This window comes from Balaenoptera musculus, chromosome 2, assembly GCF_009873245.2.
Source record: "Balaenoptera musculus isolate JJ_BM4_2016_0621 chromosome 2, mBalMus1.pri.v3, whole genome shotgun sequence".
In the NCBI taxonomy this organism is placed as follows: domain Eukaryota; kingdom Metazoa; phylum Chordata; class Mammalia; order Artiodactyla; family Balaenopteridae; genus Balaenoptera; species Balaenoptera musculus.
Window position 1 is genome coordinate 163,589,520 of NC_045786.1, and position 19,489 is coordinate 163,609,008.

Here is a 19,489-nt window from a genome sequence, read left to right on the forward strand (position 1 = left end):
CAACACCTAGCAGAGTGCTAAGAACACAGTGGACACTTAAAAATGATTTGTTTTATTAGAGTTCATTGTGGGGTAGAACAATGCAGATGATCAAGAAGAATTCCTTTATTCCTTCCTTTGCCCCAAAAAGATGACTGGAATTAGAAAGAGAGTATCAAATATGATCCCAAGTCTTTCACCTCACTGGCTTAGCTACAGCATATGCAGAGAAGGAAATGTATTTGACACTTTAGTACACAAACTCCAAATTTCCTTCCAAATCTTGCTCAAAGAGGTATCTAGGCCAATAGCTCTCAACCTGGAGTAATGCTCCCATGAACTATATCCTTGCTCTGATGCCATCCTCTTATCACCCATTCAGAGAAGTCTACTAGAATTAAAATAAATGACTCTTACACTATTATAGTGGTAAGCTTGATTCTGCTCTGCTTTGCAAAAAAAATTAGTTTCAATACCTAAGTATTAAATTACTAGTAACTAATTATTAGTAAACATTTTACAATTGGTATTGTGATTGAGAGTGGTTAATATAAGACATTCTGCTGCCCACAGCTGAGATGACACTAATTCTATCAATAAGAGTGTTTTCTGCCCTTAATAACAGAAAACCCAACTTGAATAGTCATAAACATAAGGAAACATATTAGCTGGTGTGGTGGCTTAAATCATGCTCGTAATTCTTTGAAATTCCTCTCATCAAGGTTGGGATCTATGTCCTCTCCCCCATGTCTAGGGTAACCATAGTGACTGATTGACCAAGAGACTACTGTGGAAATGACAGAATGTGGAGATAACAGAATATGACAACCAAGGCTAGGTCATAAAAGCAATACAATTTCTGCTTGGTTCTCTCTATTCGCTTACTCTTGGAACCCAGCCACCATGATTTGAGGAAGCCCAAGCAGTTTGTGGAGAGACCCACATGGAGAGGTCCACATGACAAGGGCCATGACTCTCACACTGACTGAGCCAGCACCAGCTCTCCAGCTATGTGGTGAGCCATCTAGAAGTGTATTCTCCAGCCCCTAGTTGAGCTGCTCCAGCTGATACCTCATGGAGCAGAGACAAGCCTTCCCCACTGAGCCCAGCTGATATTGCAGATTCATGAAGTAAATAATGATAACATGTTGTTTTAAGTCACTAAGTTTGGGGAAGGTTTGTTACACAGCAATAGGTAATTGATATGTCTAACCTAAAAGGAAGCCCAAAGGTAGATCAGATTTCAGAGTCATTGATTCAACAACTCAATCATTTATCATTGACTGTTTTTCTTCCCTTTTGTCTGTTCTAGATTATGTGAACATCATCCTAAATCTAGTTCCCTCATGTTTATAGAATGGCTGCCAGGAACAATTAGACCTTCCTCTTTCTTTCTTTTTTTTTAAATTTTATTTATTTATTTATTTATTTATTTATTTATTTATTTATTTATTTATGGCTGCGTTGGGCCTTTGCTGCACGCGGGCTTTCTCTAGTTGCGGCGAACAGGGGCTACTCTTTGTTGCAGTGCATGGGCTGCTCATTGCATTGGAGTCTCTTGTTGTGGAGCACAGGCTCTAGGCACACGGGCTTCAGTAGTTGTGGCTCGCAGGCTCTAGAGCACCAGCTCAGTAGTTGTGGCGCACGGGCTTAGTTGCTCTGCGGCACATGGCATCTTCCCAGACCAGGGCTTGAACCCGTGTACCCTGCATTGGCAGATGGATTCTTAACCACTGCACCACCAGGGAAGCCCTTGCTTAGCCCTTCTTAGTCACTATCTCCCCATCCTTCACTAGTTTCCTTTCACCGCTCTGGACCATCTCCAGATTCCACCTTCCTCCTTCACTTCCTGGACTGGCTAAAAGTAATGAGGACTCAACTTTTCTACCTGGAGTTTTCCTGCTCATCACTTCTGACATTGTGCTGACCCCTTTGAACACAGCACAACATTGTGATGGAGTTCAGCAAATATTTCATTTCCCAAAATTGAATAGGATAGTTCTGGAAAAAAATAACTTTGTGGGTTAAGTTTAGGATGTCCAGAGTAGACATCTATTCAGAGTCTGATCATGAGAACCACACCTCCTTCCACTCCAAATTTGTACTCCTAGGAGAAGCTACTATATCTTCCCATGATTTCACTCCAATAATCAGTTGATTGGTTCATGAGAAGGCATCTCACCTGAGCAGTGTCAATCACACTCTTTCTCTAGAATCTTTTTTTCAAACTATAGCCAGGAAAGAACAGTTAGCCTTCTTTTTAGCAATAGAAGACACTTCGGTGGCCATGTCTCCTAGGAAGAAGTCAGTATATAATAAAAGAGAGTGAAGTTGATATGCTTCCAAAGGCATTAGACTTCTTGGTTCCATTCAGTCCTGAGGGAAGATGCACCCTGTTCTTCCCTTGTACTAGTACATAAGCCACATCAGTTATAAACCCATAAATGGCATCTTTTGCCTAAGTTAATGCATGTTTAGTTTCTGACCCTTAAAAACACAAGAGACTTGATATGAGTTCTCAAAAAACTAGGTCCCTGCAAGATTCTTTGAAACTGGGTCTTTGGCATTTTCATCCCATTGTGATTTGCATACATTTTCATTTGCTTTAAGTGCTCACCTCTCAGTATTTTGTTTATGACATGGAGTACTGGAAAAAAAATATGGTCTTTAGAGACAGAAAATCTGAGTTTAAATTCTGGCTTTAACCCTTTTTTGTGACAGTGCAAGGGCCTCTCTGAGCCTCAATCTCTTTTCTATAAAGTGGGGATAAAAATAATCTTTGCCCTAGCAACCTCTTGGGGTCATTATGAGAATCAAAATAAGAAAACGAGTAGGGATGGGGCCATACTCATCTTTGCACTCCTAATGTCTACCATAAGGCATGGAACAGTGGTGTAGATACTGAACAAATACTTGATGAACAAAAGAAAAACAAATGAAAGCATTTTGTACATTTCAAAACACTATTTAAATGTAAATTAATATGATTAAGACCACAACAGCAGAGTATATATATAAATATTTTCATTGGCAGGTTGAGTTGATCTTGGGCTGAATGACAATTTCAGTGTTGTGAACAAAACTTCCTGTAAACAAGATGTGAAGTGAATGGAACTTTTGTCCACCATCCCTCCATCCTCTCTTTCTTTATGCTCCCTCTGGTCCAGATAATGTGTCAGAGTGTCTCTGATCCCAGGTTCTAAAAGTAGCCAATGCTCTGCAGCTGCTGGATGCTGTTGCAGAAGCATCAAGATGGAGGCGATGGTGAAGAAAGAGGTTATTAAAATGATCTAAGGCCCTTTCACTTATAATTAGTGAAGTAAGTAATTACATAAGTAATTATGTAACCTTACTTCTCCATTTAAAACATCAACAAAGCTAAGGCTCCCACAAAAGTCTCAGGATGCAAATTGCCCATTTGTGACTCCTTTTTCCCTTCCTAGTCAGCCATGTAGAACTTTACAAAGAAGACACAGGGACTCAAGAAGCACAGTTGCCCGGGGCCATCATTCAGTGTAGGGACAAACAGACCTACACACTGTATTATAATATAGCAAAGTGTAGCCACCAAGGTTTATAATGATAATTCTGAATCATCATCAAGTAAAACTTTACACATAGCATAGTCTGGCTACTGAGGCAAGAAAGTAGTCAATACTTCATTTTAAAAATCCATCAATATGACTAAAATTATTTTAAAGGTTTATTGCTTCAGAAAGTATGTTCTGAATTATCTGAAACACATTTCCCCAAATGATTCATTTTCCAATTATTCAAAAGAGCCTTAGTTTTTGGGTATCATTGTTTATCCAATGGTTCAGTAAGTTAATTGTAAGCATTAGATGCCCATAACATAAAAATCCCAACCCTTAACATTGTACAGTAGGTGAAAATGAACGATCTCCCAACAATAATAAGTATATTCGATTGGGATAAAAATGTTTTGCCTCACTAACCTTGACTTTTAATTTGTAAGGGAAATCTGTCTTTGGTCAAATTTCCTACAGTTAAAGATTGTTGAAAAAAATGAATTATCGTGGGCTTTGGATTTTTCTTTTATCCCCACCAATAGATCACTGAATTGTTGTTAATTGTTTGAAACAAATCATCTCCCACTTTCCTACCTTAATAGATGTAATATAATATGTAAGCCATACAGAAGAAATGCATGTTTGCATTTCTCACTGTTCTCTCAGAACAGTGAGAGGGCCAGAGGGACTGGGTGAGAGAAGAGAGGAAGAAGGGTAGAAACTGGGGACAGAGGAATATGGGGTGGGACTCGGGGTAAAGGAGATAGCGTGGGCCATTGTAAAGACATTTGCTTTTACTCTGAATAGACTGAGAAGCCATTGGAGGATTTGGAGTAGAGGAATGACATGAACTGATTTAACATTTATAAAGATCAGCTGCTGGGTTGAGAATAGACTAGGGGGCAGGAGGAAAGGTGGAAGCAGAGAAACTGCTCGCTGATGAACTAGAATAGAGGTGAGGGAGATGGGTCGCTGGGACCAAGGTGGTAATATGGCCGTAGTGAAGATGTGAGGATTAAATGATACAACACATGCACAGAAAACAGCATCATGATTGGCACAGTCAGTACCCAGTAGACACTGGCTAGTATTAGTATTACATCATTCTGAACCCCATGACTCATCAGTAAATGGTTGGTTGATTGAATGGCAGAGCCAGGTGAGTGATTACAAATTAGGGAGTCAATAGCAGGATTAGAAAAGGAACTTTTTTTTTTTTTTTTAACATTTCGGCATAGATCAACCAAAATGAACTGGAATTGAATCAAACCTAAAGAGTTCATGCTCCCCCTCATTGAACTGTCTGCTTGGATTGTTTTTTTAAATTACATACATACACACACACACACAAAATCGAAAAATCTGTGGTCAAAATGGTTGTTGAGTTGCTGCCATTGCCCAGAATCCAGCCTAACCTTGCAGCACTCCTAGATATTAAAAATCCTTTCCATGGTCTTACATTTTTTGGCTTAACAAGCATAAGAGGCCATGAACTCCAATATCTGAAGCAAACGTGTTAAACATCTGGGATCTGGCACAAGTTTCGCCTGTGGGATGCTTTGTTTGGGCAAACTTTTATTGAATTGAAAAAGAAGTAAGGACTGACTTTCAAAATATTCGTGTAACCTAGTAAAACTATTTCTCTGAAGCCCGAGTCAAAATACAGAGTTCTTCAAACCAACTAATAAACTTAATTTAAAATCAGGCTAGAAATCAGTTCTTAAAACACAGAGCGGTGTCTAAAGGGAATCAAGCTGACATATCCAGAACTCTTGCTACAACAAGAAGATGGCTAGTCTGAATTAAGTGGATTTTTCTAGACTAAAGGCTGCAGTTCACAACCACTTGAAGAAAGTCCATGACATTTGCAGGAAGGGCACCAGTCTGCAGTTTTGGGCAAGCTCTGTCACTTAAACACAGATGACCTTGGGCAATTTACTTTACCTCTAGACTTAAGTTTCCTGTATATCCTATAAAAATTGGAAAGAACAATCACCCCATGGGTCTTAGAAATTTACAAGCATAAAAAAATAGAATAATAAGGGTGACAGAACATTTAAAAGCTCTATACATATAGGTACATAGGAGAAGAGGAAATATTGGGAGGAGGAAATAGAATGCAAGAGATTATTAGTAGAAGATGGGAGAGATCAAACAAGCTGAACAACGCTTTTAAAGAAGAGAAGCCAAGGGTGGTCTTCCGGAGTGTTCTTCAGGGCAGGCTTGTATTCTTTTAGTATCTCCCCAAAGTGCTCAGGGCAGCATCCACTGACTGAGAGACCATCACATCCCTCTCAGCTTCCACCATCTACATCCTGACATTCTAAAGGGTGGGGTGAGGGTTAGGGTTAAGGCCAACAACCTACCCCATTGTGTCTGGCAGGCAGAAGGATGGAAGTAAAGCAAGAACATGTCTTCTGAAAGGGGGACAGAAATCGTTCTTAAAACCCACCTTTCCCTTTTAAGAGGGACCGCTAGTCCCTGCAAAGTATTTTGTGCAGCTGAGCATCTGGAGGGGTTTTGGCCTGAATGGTGAGCTGGGAGCTGAGTTTGAGAGTAGGCATTCTGCATCCTAGAGCCAGATGCATTTGGAGTTTGCGGACTTCATGGGAAGGAGGGACAAAGAGGCAAGTTGAATGGAAGAGGAAGAATGGGGGGTGGCAGAGGACCTACTGAAACAGCAGGGATGGAGAGCTGAAATGTAAATTACTCTCTGTCCCACCCTCCACTCTCAAATCCTCAGTAAATTTTGACTCCATACACAAATGAAAACAGTGTTTGTATTAGTTTCCTAGGACTGCTGTAACAAAGTACCACAAACCGGGTGGCTTAAAACAACAGAAATTTATTCTCTCCCAAGTCTGGAGGCTAGAATTCCCAAATCAAGGTTTCAGCAGGACCATGCTCCCTCTGAGGCTCTAGGGAAGAATCCTTCCTTGCCTCTCTCCCAGCTTCTGGTGGCTCCTGGAAATCCTTGACATTCCTTGGCTTATAGCTACATCACTACACTTCTGCCTCCATATTCACGTGGTTTTTTTCTCTCTGTATATCTTTGATATGCCCTCTCCTCTTCCTATAAGGACGTTATCATTGGATTTGGGGATCACCCTACTCCAGTGTGACCTCATCTTAATTTGATTGATTATCTGTGCAAAGACCCTATTTCCAAATAAGGCCAACTCTGATGTTCTGGACGGGTATGAATTTGGGGGGGACACTATTCAGTCCACTACAGTGTTGTTTCATCTTTTTTTGTGTAAAAATCAGAGTTTCATGTCAGAATCAACTGGCAAGGGACTGGGGGTAGGGGGACCGTGTTGGTGGTGAAATGGCCTATGAACCAAGTAAATTCAGAGAAGTTCAGAGTTTGAAGTCAGAGGTGACCACCTCCCATGAGACTGTTCAGAAATCTGGAAAGGCTTTGGAATTCTACAGGGCATGGAATGAGGAGTTCAAGGCAATACTATCTAGATCTCATGGACCAGGAGACCCCAGCTGACTTCCGGGTTATCAATGAAAGAAAGACACCTGGAAGAGGGGAGAACAAGTGGAAGAGAAGGAAGAAGAGGAAAAAAGGTGAGGAGATGAATAAGAAAGACAGATGAGTTTTTAAAGGGAGACCAAGGAAAAAGAAAGCAGGGTTAAGGAGCTAATGTAAGACCTGGTATATTAAAAGTGCTCAAGATAAGTTTGGAGAAGAAAGAAAAGGAGAAAGAGAGGGAGGGAGGAAGAGATGTGCATGGGAGGCCTCATACAGTGTCACCAAAATTGCCTCCACTGTCACCCAGAGCTGTCCATATCGAGGTGGCTTGCTCATGACCCTGATCAATTTCAAAGACGAACGCACCATGTGGGGACGCTTATTGCTTCTCTTTCTGTATCAGTGTTCTGTGGACTAAAGAGGTCACGGTCCATTCTCCACCCAAGGGCCCTGAAGTCTTTTTTTCCGATAACGCATATTCTGTCTCAACTCTAATTTGAGTTGCCACATACTTGTGGTCTCCTTGTGGTTTCTGCTGTCCCTCATTGTGCCACAGTTTACCTTAATGAGTTCCCGTGAAAGGACATGACAGTGGTCTAAATTAGTGAATGTCCTTCAGCACAGAAGGGCAAGGAGAACCCTTGTGGATTAAGCAAATAGCTTTCAGATCACTTGAGATACAAACAGTTTAAATAGCTCAGGATTGGAAAGATTCTGTGGTTTAGGGGAAAGAGAACTACTAGACCAGGAACCAGGAGACCTATATGCCAATCTACCATCAGGTTACCTGGAACAAGTCAATCCCCTATTCTCAGCCTTGGAATCTTCATTATAAGGCAATTGGACCTCATGACATGATTTCTAGATCCTTTCGGCTGTCATGGTCTATAGGGAGGCATTATCAATAAAATCCAATTAAAATGACCTCCTTAGGACATCAACAGTGTATTGGAAGAGTGAAAATGTTGCTGGAAACCACATTCCCACTTGGTACAAAGTTGAGATGAAATGGACCTGATTTCAAGTTGAAATGAAATGAAATGAAATGAGAAGGAAACTGCTAAGAGTCTGCTGAGAGAAGTGAGGCCACTTTGGTCCTTCAAGTTCCAAGAACTGTTTATAAACTGAGTCGTTGCTTGGGTGAATGGCTTGGATATTTGGAATATTTGAGGTGAAGAAAGGCATGGGGCAATTGCTGCTTGCTAGGATAATAGGGAAGAAAATCACCAGGCATTTCCACATACATCATCTTATTTCTCAAAACAACAAGGAGGTGAGTATCATTAACCCCATTTCACAGATGAGGAAAGTAAGGCTCAGAGAACCCAGGCAACTTATTCCAGGTCACAAACTGATAAGTGGCAGAATTGGGACCCAAACCCAGGTCTATTCAACTCCAATCCCAGTGTTCCCTCTGCCTCCCCAGATTGACACTATTATACCCAGTTGTCTGAGCCAGAACAAAATTCCTGTAAAGAACCTGAGTTGTGCATACCTCACTTTTTCATCCTCTAGTGTAAAGAACACAGGCATGCTTTCGAATTGAGAGTGATGGCTATCTGGCCAGAGGCCAGAGCAAAGAACTGTTTGAGCAGGGATTCTTAAGCAGGTCAAATCCAAGAACAGAGTAGAAACTTGAAAAATATATGTTGAGGAGTCAAGTGAATACAGGGTTCAGGGTTAACATTTTTTCAGGTTACAAGGAAAATCTGAGGCTCAGAGAGGCCAAGTGTCTTGCCCTAGGTCAAGAGAGACCTAGAAAAGTTCTCTCCTTTTCCAGAGAGAGCTGGAAAAAGAACCAAAGATGTCTAGACTTCCAGACTAGAGATATTCCCACCACATCACCATAACTCCTAAGGCCAATAGAATTTTTCCTATACCTTTAATTAAATGCAGTAGACTTTAGGGGGAAATGAATGCTAACCTCCAGCCAAGAACATTTATTTGCCTAATGGATTAATAAGAAAATGACTCTGCTGTTTCGGAAGCTAATAGATGGCATGGTTAATGTAATTTTCAGTTTTGATATTGGGCCATGAGTCATTTTTGTTTATCTTAGCATTCTTTCCTCAGGTACGGTATGTACTGACCATAATTACTGGGAGTAGGAGCCCCGTCACTCACTCAGGAAGCAATTGACGGACTCTCAGGGAGTGGATGACTGCTTTCATGAGCGTATTTGCTCTTTTAGATCAAATAATGGATCCTTGGGTTTCTCATCCTCAGGGAGCCACCTCATCTGCATCCCCGGGACCACTTCTCAAAGGACCCCCAGAACTCAATCTCTAGCGTCAAACTCTCTCCTCCAACACATACTTCTGACCATCTTCAGAATACCTCCACCTGGATGTGTTACAGTCACCTCAAAGCCAGCAGATTCTACCTGTCCAAGGCTATCTAACTGTGCAATTAAGACCTATGCACTTCCCTGTATGTAAATTATACCTCCACACAAAAATAAAAATAACAGAGCAAGTTTAAAATGGAGTTCATCTTCCCCTACTTCCCAAACCCCTCCTCCTGAGGTATTTCTCGGCTTGGTTCAGGGTGTGCCTTAGCTCCGCAAGCCTCCACACCCAGTAAATCAGCAAGACCTATTGATTCCATCTACTACAGTTCTCCTGACTCTTTCCCCTTCTCTCCATTTTCTCTTGTCAATTCCCATCATCATATTCACTTGAATGACCCTGACCCCCTACTTTGTGCCACGTGCTATGCTAGCCCTTAAGCCTACAGTGATGAGCAACATGTAAATGGTGTCTTGAAGGAGTTTGCAGTTTAGAACTCCGCACGGTAATCACAACCACAGGAACACAGGTAACAGGAGTGTTTCATTCTACACAGGAGTAGAGGGTGGAGTTGGCAGTGTAGTTGTAGGGTTTCAGGGATGGGTCTGGAAAGCTCAGGGAGGAGCTGACCTCTGAGGGGAATACTGACAGATGAAGAGGCATCTGGCAAGTGGACAAAGAGAAGCACTGCCAATGAGAGGAGCTCTAGCAAGAGCAGCTGGAGGGAGTATATAAGCCTTTCAGGTCGGGGGAGAGGGGTGTTGTTTGTTTGAGAATTTGTTATGAAGGAGGGGAAAGTGATTGGAGATGGAACTGGAGAAGAAGGCAGGAACCAGAACATGGAAGGCTTTGTCAATCACGTTCAGGAGTTTGAACTTTACCCCATGGGCAGAGGGGGGGCTGGGTGTCAGTAAAGACTTTTAAGCAGGAATTAGTCAGCCTTCTCTTCAGAAAGACCAACTTAGAGGTAATGATCTTTTATGTGAACAACCTGCAGTATTTTGCTTGACTCCCATTTCTCCCATCTCCATACACCACTTCCAAAGTGATCTTCCTAAAAATAAGACCATGTCCCTTCCCTAATTAAAACGCAAAACAAAATAAAATACAAACCCTACCATAGTCGCCCCCATAGCGGACAGCAGCAATTCCCAAACTCTAAGGAAAATTATTGCTGGAGATGTTGATAGTTGTTCTGGGGAAAAAAACATTTCCCTTGCAAATAAGTTTGATTCACCTTTATACAAAAATTAACCAGGTATCCTTTTCATTGTAGGACTTCTCAGAGGCTTTAATTTTCTAATATCAATTGTGAATCTTTCAAAAAGGGACTCAGAATTCAGATTCCCCAGTCTAGTAAACAAGCGAACTCTTCAGTCTTGGAGCACGGGTTGGCATCTCCATGGGCTAGTGTTCTGTGAAATTCTGGTCTCTACAATAAAGTCCAAACTCATTTAGATGAATAGGGCCATCAATAATGTAAAGAATTCCATTGCTCCCTGCCATACACACACCCTTGAATCCTCTGCTCCAACCACATTGGTCTTCTCAGTGTCCTTTCCTTCCTATGCTTGAGGACTTCATGGTCATCCTTTAAGTCGCAGCTAAATCTCAATTCCACTGTGAAAAAGGGGTGTACGGGTGAAGGTTGCAAACATATAGGTGGATCTGAGTAAAGGTTACTGTTCATAAAACCACAGTATGTTCTATTTGGGAATAGTTTGGATGAATAATTCTATAATCTGTGAATTTATGAAAAGTGCTAGACTACATTTTACAAAGAAAGTTAAGGGTGATTTGTTACTGGCAGAGAAACCCTGGTCTTTAGAGACTGTGCACGGTCCTGAGTTTAAACGGACTCCAGTTTTTCCCAGCCTCTGCTCCAGATTATACGAAGACTATAGACACCATGTCAAGCTGCTAGATGCCACGATGGACTAGGGACAAAGAGTATTGGAAAGATTTTTTAAAGTGCATTTCTGGTAATGAGTGGGGGTAGCCTGGCCCCTGACGAAGGGGTGTTGGAACGAAGGAAGTCGAGCCTGGAAAGGAGAGATTGGAGGTCAGAAAGGACTCTGAGAGTGAGTCCTCAGGAAGAACAGCCACAGGGAAGACCCAGAGTCAGATCACTGGATAAAGATTCTTTCTTTTTTGAGCAGGGATGACAGGAGAAAAATGAGAAAAGGGAAGTCGTGTCTTTGCTCAGGAAGGGATGTTCTGGAGACTGGGGAGAGGTTCTGTGTACTTGGGAAAGAAGAGAAGAGGAGGTGGAGGGAGAAGAGGTCAAAATGCATCCATAGTCTTGTATTTTGCCCCTCAGACCCAGCTGTGCTTTCACTGGACCGGACCCGACCACCAACTCGCAACTTTGGGATGGAGATCAGGCAGTAGGGGTCAGAGGACAGTGCAGAAACGGAAAGACGAGAGAGAAGAGAATAAAGGGAAGAAATGAGAGGAGGAAGAGGAGGAGAATGAAGGAGGCTCCTAACCCCAAGCCCACAACCTTACTCAGAAGTAAAGCAAGGAAACGGCGTTCACACTCCTGAGGAGGAACAAGAGAAGCTCCATCTCTATCCTCGTCCTCTGCTTTCCCACCTCAGCTTTCAGCAGGTTGTTGAGGAATCAGCAAAGGAATGCAGTGGGGCTAAGTGAAATCTGGTGAAAATTAAGAACCAGAGTAGCCTTGAGGCAATCTCCCAAGATGGAAGCTTGCAGCTGGAGGGAATAAGTGTGAAGAGCAGAATATTTATTAGCTGAGTATTAGCAGAGTACTGGCTCAGTATTAGCTGGAGGAAGCAACATCCTTTCCTTCCAGAGCCTGCCCCTTCTCTGCAGCTGCTCCAAATGAGGCAACCAGCTCCTTTTCCACTTGCCTTATCGTCACAAAATTCTTGCAGTACACCTGGGAGCTCTTCACCCCCTACTTGAGAAAAGTCCTGGCTTTTATGATGGAAAATGATGCCACGAGTCTTTTAAAAGTTGTACTGAGGGCCCTAAGAGGTTATACATTGAAAGTTCCGACAGGAAAAAAGCAGGAAGCAAGAGGGCCTAGCTCTCCCCCAGTGTGCATAGATTCTGAGCTGAAAGGATCCTCTTGACTAACTGGTTTTACTGAAAAAAAGTCAATTATGATTTCAATAGTGCCTTTGCACTTAAAAATGCTGCCTTTGCAGCAGTGTTATTGGCCCACACATCTGCTTTTCCAAAAGACTGGGAAAATGCTGTGTGGAAATGCCAAGCTTGGGGTGGACAACTCTGTGGGGGTCTTTTTCAAAGTGGAACTAGAAGAAAATGAAACAAAATAAGACAACACAAAATTGTAAAAGACTACAGAATCACTGTAAAGAGCTAAGTTATTTGCAAATACCACAGCTTGGTTTCAATAACTTTTTTTTTTTTGGTAAAATTTTTAAGAGCAGAGGATGGAGGACATTAACAAATATAAGAGCAATCCATGCTCCTCTTTATGGACAAATTATAAGTGGTTTGTACATTAAAGCTCAGAAGAACTCAAGGCATGTGTTTGAAGTATAGTAGCTACCTTGTGATAGAAGCCAGTTCTGCAACATCAAATGCATTCTCAGTAGAAAGTAGGATAGCAAGAATTGGAAAAAAGGCTAGGTAGAAACCAAAACAATCCTCCCCAAACAAAAACTACTTTTAAGTGGCATCCAGCTATCCAATGACTCTCTGGTAGCCCTAAATCAGCATTAATAAATTAAAAACATCAAATCTTGATAAATAGGTATCATAAGGACCTTGGTGTTTGCATCCATGCACAATTTACTCCTACATTCATCTTACATTATTGCTCAAGAGTACTCCAAATTCCTGAAAAAAATGTTGCTAGTCACTGCCTGTCAACATGTCATTGCCTCTTTGAGAGAACACCAACAATGACAATATAATCGATCATTCCTGTGTTGACACCTATTTTCTCACCCTAATGGTCTGTTTCACTGATAGATGCTGGTGAAGATTCATTACTAGGAAGCATTAGCAAGTCAAAGATTCTAACTGGATGCTGTCACTTCCCCCGCCCCACCCCCACCCCTGGCAAAAAAAACCTACCAAAGTGATAAATCTTGCCCCAGTGCACTCCTTTTTGTCCTGAAACTTCTTGATTATTTTTTTAAAAAACATCTTTTAGTTACTTATGTTAGGGATTCTAATGAAGCTATCAGCCATCTGCTAAGTAAAGGCACTAAGAAAATTGAGAACAAAAATATCAACAGGAAAGAACAATCTGTATATCTGTATGATAGTTGATGAGCATTGGCCAATTTCAAAATAATGAAGAGCTTTACTAAAAGTTTGCTTTTCTTTTTCCATAGAGATTAAAACATTGCATTTAAAGGTACATACAAACAGTATCCAAAAGAAAGAAAATTTTCAGCTAACATTGATTTTGTGTTTCCTTTCGGTGTATTTAGTCAGCCTAAGCAGAGACATCTTTCTCTTTTTTTTTTAATTTTTATTTATTTATTTATTTATTTATTTATTTATTTATTTATTTTTGGCTGTGTTGGGTCTCCGTTTCTGTGCGAGGGCTTTCTCTTGTTGTGGCAAGTGGGGGCCACTCTTCATCGCCGTGCGTGGGCCTCTCCCTATCGTGGCCTCTCTTGTTGCGGAGCACAGGCTCCAGACGTGCAGGCTCAGTGATTGTGGCTCACGGGCCTAGTTGCTCCGCGGCATGTGGGATCTTCCCAGACCAGGACTCGAACCCGTGTCCCCTGCATTGGCAGGCGGACTCTCAACCACTGCGCCACCAGGGAAGCCCGAGCAGAGACATCTTATTCTAAATTTCAAACATGTTTCTGAGGATGTTCATAAGAATTTTTGTTGTGTGAAATAGACATGTCTTAATAATTATGAAAATCTAACCAAAATCATTTTGTTCACACTGCTAAAATGTACCCACCACGCTGTATTCCAGTTTTGTCTCAGAAGCTGCATAAACCCTTAGATAAATATCTTATCAGGGGCTTGTATCTATCTTGTTCATCTCTCTGAATCCAGAAACTGGCCCAACCAAAGTGGGGTGGGTAGGTGCTTAACCAAAGTGTGTTCTCCTCTTACAATGAAAACCTTCTACAAACAGGATTTCATGTGCTGAGAGGAGAGGAAAGAATAGTTGCTCCTTTATCGTGTCATCTCTCTCTGGGTGACCCTCTTGGCTCACCCAGATGAAGAGTTTGTACATATTACAGTAAACAGTCCACAAGAATACATTGAAACCACCGAAAATGAAGTAATCAGACCTGCTGAAATGTTTTCACCATCTGGGAAAATAACACCCCAAGGGCCAAGACAGTTACCTAAGAAAATTGCGAAGTATGTTTTCCAGGCCTGAGAGGCTACAGGTAGGTGGATTCTGTGCCAGTTAGAAAGTGTTATGATTGGCAAATGGCTGTGAAACTCTCAAATTGCAGTTTAATGGAAATGCTGGCTGTCATCCCCAAAGTACATTTCAAGAAATCACAAAACTTTAGAATTAAAGGCAGCTGAATGGAAGGTTTCATCCACATTGAACCCAGAAGATTAGGTGGTAACACAAGAACTTTTGCAGGTGTCCCAGCTCTTAATCTGGCACCTCTTCCACCACAGAGTCCTTCATTCTTCCAGCCCTGATGGAACAGAACAGAGCGGGGTTCATGTGACAAGCTCTCAGCCCAGCTCGGAGATGGGGCAACGCTGATGAGGGGGATGGTGTGGAACAGCCTGATACCTCAGGGTCCAAGGGGACAGCCAGCCCCAGCAGACTCCAGCGGAGGGGGCACAATGCTGAGATTCGAAGAGCAGGCTTATCCCCAGTCTTGTGAAAATAATAACACCCGACTATTCCCAAGGGGTGGCCGAAGGCAACAGCTTTTCGGGTTCTGTGAGCCTCTGTAAGTGTTTCCCAAATGTCTGGGGTTTGGCCCTACAGTACATACACTCTTAGCCCCAGGGCATTTTTCCCTTAAGTTTTAGGCCCAAGGGTATTTTAAGGTAAATTGATCCCACATGCTTCTGATTCATTTACACTGAACTCATCAGACTATGTTTGGAAAGAACACTCTGCAGGCCAAGAAGCCCTTTGAGGCTGCTTTTATGAGTCTTTCTGTGCCTTTTTTCTTAGAAGTAGGAAGCCACGTCTTGACATGAACAAATAAAATGCAAGTCCTAGAGACACAGGTCTGGTTCCAAATGTGGCACCTCTGAAACCCATGGGTCCTCAAATCACCAAGACTAGGCTGCCCTCCTTCTTTTTCAGAAGTTATAGGAAACCTTACCCTCGAGTTGTGTTGAGCCTGGGTCAGTCATTCGGAGCGGCTCGGTGCAGAGCTCACATAAGCTTTCAGCATTCTAACTCCACACCCAGTCCTGACACCTAAGCCTCCCCACCCAGGGGGAGCCCAGGGCTCAGGGCCACCTCTGCTCTCTGCTCTGTGGATCTGGGCCCACACACTGGCAAATCTGTAGGAAACTGTCCTTTCTCTTCTGAGCTATGAAACTGGGGCGGTGTGTTGTTAATTTGTTGCTGGTGTTACTGTTAATATCACTTGAACCTGACGGAGAGGGCACAGTGGGAAATGGTTTGGAAGAGCTTTGTTTTAGGAAGGAAGAATTAATATATCCCCTCTGGAGGCTGACCGGAACCAGGAAATGTTTGACTTTACTCCTTCCCCTTTTAGTATAAAAGAAGCCTGAGGTCTAACTCGGGCAAGATGGTTCTTTCGGACATGAACCCACCGTCTTCTCAGTCTGCTGGCTTTCCAAATAAAGTTGCTATTCCTTGCCTCAACAATTAGTTGCTCAATTTGTTGGCCTGTCGTGCAGCAAGCAGTACGAGCTTGCACTCGGTAACAGGGTTGACTCCTGGGATGGGACACAAAGGTAGCTGTCCCCACCTGTTCTCCCATCTGTGACTTGCACTGTTGACTCTCTTTGTCCCTGCCTGGGGTACCAAGATTGAAGGGAATTCAGGTCCCTGACCAGGAAAAGAAAAATGAACCCTACAAGTAAGAAAAGATGTTGAGGGCAAGGTGACCAGGGCTTGGGCCACATTTGTCTCCCTCTCTTTATGCAATGAGCTCTCAACTCCACCTATTTATTAAAGGTTTTAAGTTTCCCCATGCCTGGGCCCTACCTAAGACCGACTAAATCAGAATCTCTGGGGGTGAGGCCCAGGAAGTCAGGTTTTTTTCTAGAAAGCTCCACTGGTTATCTACTATGCAGTCAGGAATAAGGGCCACTGATTTAAAGCAACTTGACACATTCCTATTCTGGAAAAGTACCTGGAAATAATCTACATCAAGGGGGATTGTTTGTTGTCTTCCAATTGAACGGAATAAGATTCAGGCTTGATGCATTCCCCTCCCTCCTCCACCACCATTTCTCTCCCCACCCTCACTCCTTATCATGTTGTTAACGATGATCTCACTCTCCGGAGAGCTTTTCAAGCCAGTACACAATAAACTAAAGAGAACGAGAACCAACCCCAAAGGCTGAATCATCTACGATGTCAGAATGAACCAAACACAAGATCTCTTCAAATATTTAATCAGTTTGGAGACCTCTGCCTTCCAACCCAGTTGTGTAAAAATTCTTAAAAAAGCATGATGAAGGGGTCCTCAAAGAAAACGCTGGGCTAAAATGGAGAGGAGACTGGGTTTGGGAAGACAGAACATAACATGTGCCTTAAGGTCTTTTGAAGGAATTCTACCGCAGATTAAAAAAAAAATACTCAAATGAACAAGAAAAGATTAAACAGTTATACAGATTTAAGGACAACTAAAACTTCTTTTATGGCTGAAAATACCAGACATGGCTTTGAAATAGACTCTTTAAAAACCCTTAGATCCTGCTGTGGTTTCTTTCCATAGCCTTCTCTGTACATGCAAGACGCAAGCTAGCTACACCCAGCACCCCCAGGAGCATTCTGGGCCTCGGCAAAGAAGCAATCAGCGAGAGATAGAAAGAAGGCCTGGAGGAGGTGAGAGGAAGCGGTTCACAGTTTTTGAACGTGGACTCAGACCCCAGCCAACCTAATCTATTTTCTTTGAAAAATAGGGAAATAAACTGAAGGCCTTGAAAAATCACCGTCGATCTCAGGTTAGGGTGCCAATGATAAAGCTTTTTGATAACTGTGTCATAGCAACTGGGGAAGCATGTCCTTCAAAGTGACGGGGGTTTATAATAATACAGGCGTGGTCGGGACTCGGGGCTGACTCCCCAGGAGACATTCAGCAGGAAGGGCGTCACGTCTTTCTCGCTCTCATTCTCTCTCTGGTTTCTTCGCTTCTCCTGTCCCTTGGTGCTGTTGAGAGGCAGTGTCAGAGGCTCCAGCCCAGGGCTCAGAATGGGTACTGAGACACGTATATCCGCAGTCGGATCACGGAGCTGCCTCTGAAGTTGATGACGGTGTTGACAGTGATCATTTCCAAGTCCAGCTGTACGTCCCGGGGCCCTTTGATGGGGCGTGTCATCACCAGGGTGGCACTGATGGGGCCTGTTTGCTGTGGACGGAACCGGGGATACCAGTTAGAGAAAAGTCTGACTGGCTTAAGGAACCAGGGTGAGCTTGACCCCAGAAGCTGTTGAACAACGGCAGAGAGGGTGAGGAAAGCTGTCCGTCAGGAGACGTGGCCCCTGGGACAGTCACCAAAGCAGAAGGCCAGGCGGTCTGGCCACAGCCGGCCTCTGCAGCCCCAGTCGGGGTGCTCCTCCTTGCCCACTGCTGGCGGACAGCCACTCCTCAATGCCATGCTCTCCCCGCGCCTTTGAGCGTGCTCCTCCTGGCCCGTGCTCTCCCTGCTGGCCCTTCAGGTCTCACCTGAACTATCACCTCCTCGGAGGAGCTTCTGTGCTTTCCCCAGTCTAATTCAGGTCCCTATGACCCTCTGCCAGGGCACCCTCTACTTCGCCCAGGAAGGAAGGTATTCGTTACCGTGTGCCATCGTCCACCCTATTTACTTGGTCCACACTAGACTACGAACTCTGTAAGAGCAAGGACCGGGGGCAGGTTTTCCACCCCTGAACCCCCCCCACCCAGCACCCAGCACGGTGTCTAGCATGTGGTAAGTGTTCAGTGACTGTATCTTGAGTGAAAGAATGAATAATTGTCCAAACTAACTACGTGACTCAGGGCTGTCACTTCACGTCTCTGTGCCTCCTCTCTAAAATGAGGGTTTGTACCAGATCAGTAGTTCCCGAGTAAACAGCTCCAAAGCACCTGGGACACTTTTTAAACTAACAATTCCAGGGGCCAATTCCAAGATTTTCTGCTTCAGTGGATTTTTTGATGATGCCTGGAGAAGTGTGACTTGTTTACCAGCCTCCAGGTGGTTCTGAGCGGAGCCCCTGCTGCAGGTCCCGGCTGGGCACTCTGCACTCACCTACAGCTTCACCACTCTGTGACCCTATCGCTGTGGTCCTGATAACTTCATGTGAGCTTTCTTCCTCCTCTGAATCTTTTTCTAAAGCTTTCAAGGAGGTAAGGAGAGAGGACTGACATAATTGAGCTTCCGCCATGTGTGAGGCGCTCTTCCGGCCACTTTTATGTGTATGTGCTTATTTAATCCCCGTAAAAGCTCTGAGAGTCCTGGCTACTCAAAGTGTGGTCCCTGGACCAGCAGCGTCAGCATCAACAGGGTGCTTATGAGAAATGCAGGCTCCCAGGCCCCCCTAGGACCTACTGAGCCAGAATCTGGAGCTTAACACAATCTGCAGGTGATTCATGGGACATTAACAATTGAAAGGTGCTCATCTAAAAGCACAGGACCCAGGCTGGGGAACCTAACTGCCATACTAAAGATATGTCTCATTATTTCTTTTTTTCACTGTTCCTTGTGAACTGAGGCGCCATGAGTTAAGTCACTGCTTAGGGTCACTAGACCAGTCAGGGGCAGAGACAAGGGATACCATTCCGGGGCTTTTGTCTGACCCCAAACCCCAGTCCTTTTTTACTGCACAACAATTATCAGAAAAGACTGATGTGTGTTTTACTTCTTCCTAGCACTGCCCTGAAGGACAGATGCTCGGGGGTCAGTGTAACGGCCAGAGAGTGGGTCCCTGGAAAGGAAAGAGCACAAGGGAACAGGGCATGCTGGATAATCACTTCCTACAAGCTGCAGAGTCCAATGCTGTGCCCAGAAACTGAAAGCAACAAGCTCCGCAAAATCAAGAAACTTGGCTTGTTTAAAGCCACACCAGGCATCTTATCTGTC

The 19,489-nt window shown here is 43.4% G+C and overlaps 1 protein-coding gene across 2 annotated transcripts in view; it reads right to left on the minus strand.

The window, feature by feature from the left end:
* Positions 1–16,807: 16,807 nt before the first annotated feature.
* The window catches only part of FBLN5 (fibulin 5), an 84,677-nt gene continuing 81,995 nt past the window's right edge, over positions 16,808–19,489 (minus strand). For both annotated transcript variants that reach the window (XM_036844304.1, XM_036844303.1), the window contains one exon: positions 16,808–17,779. In XM_036844304.1, coding sequence (XP_036700199.1) covers positions 17,618–17,779 — 162 coding nt within the window. In that variant the 3' untranslated portion in view covers positions 16,808–17,617. The remainder of the gene's footprint in view (positions 17,780–19,489) is intronic.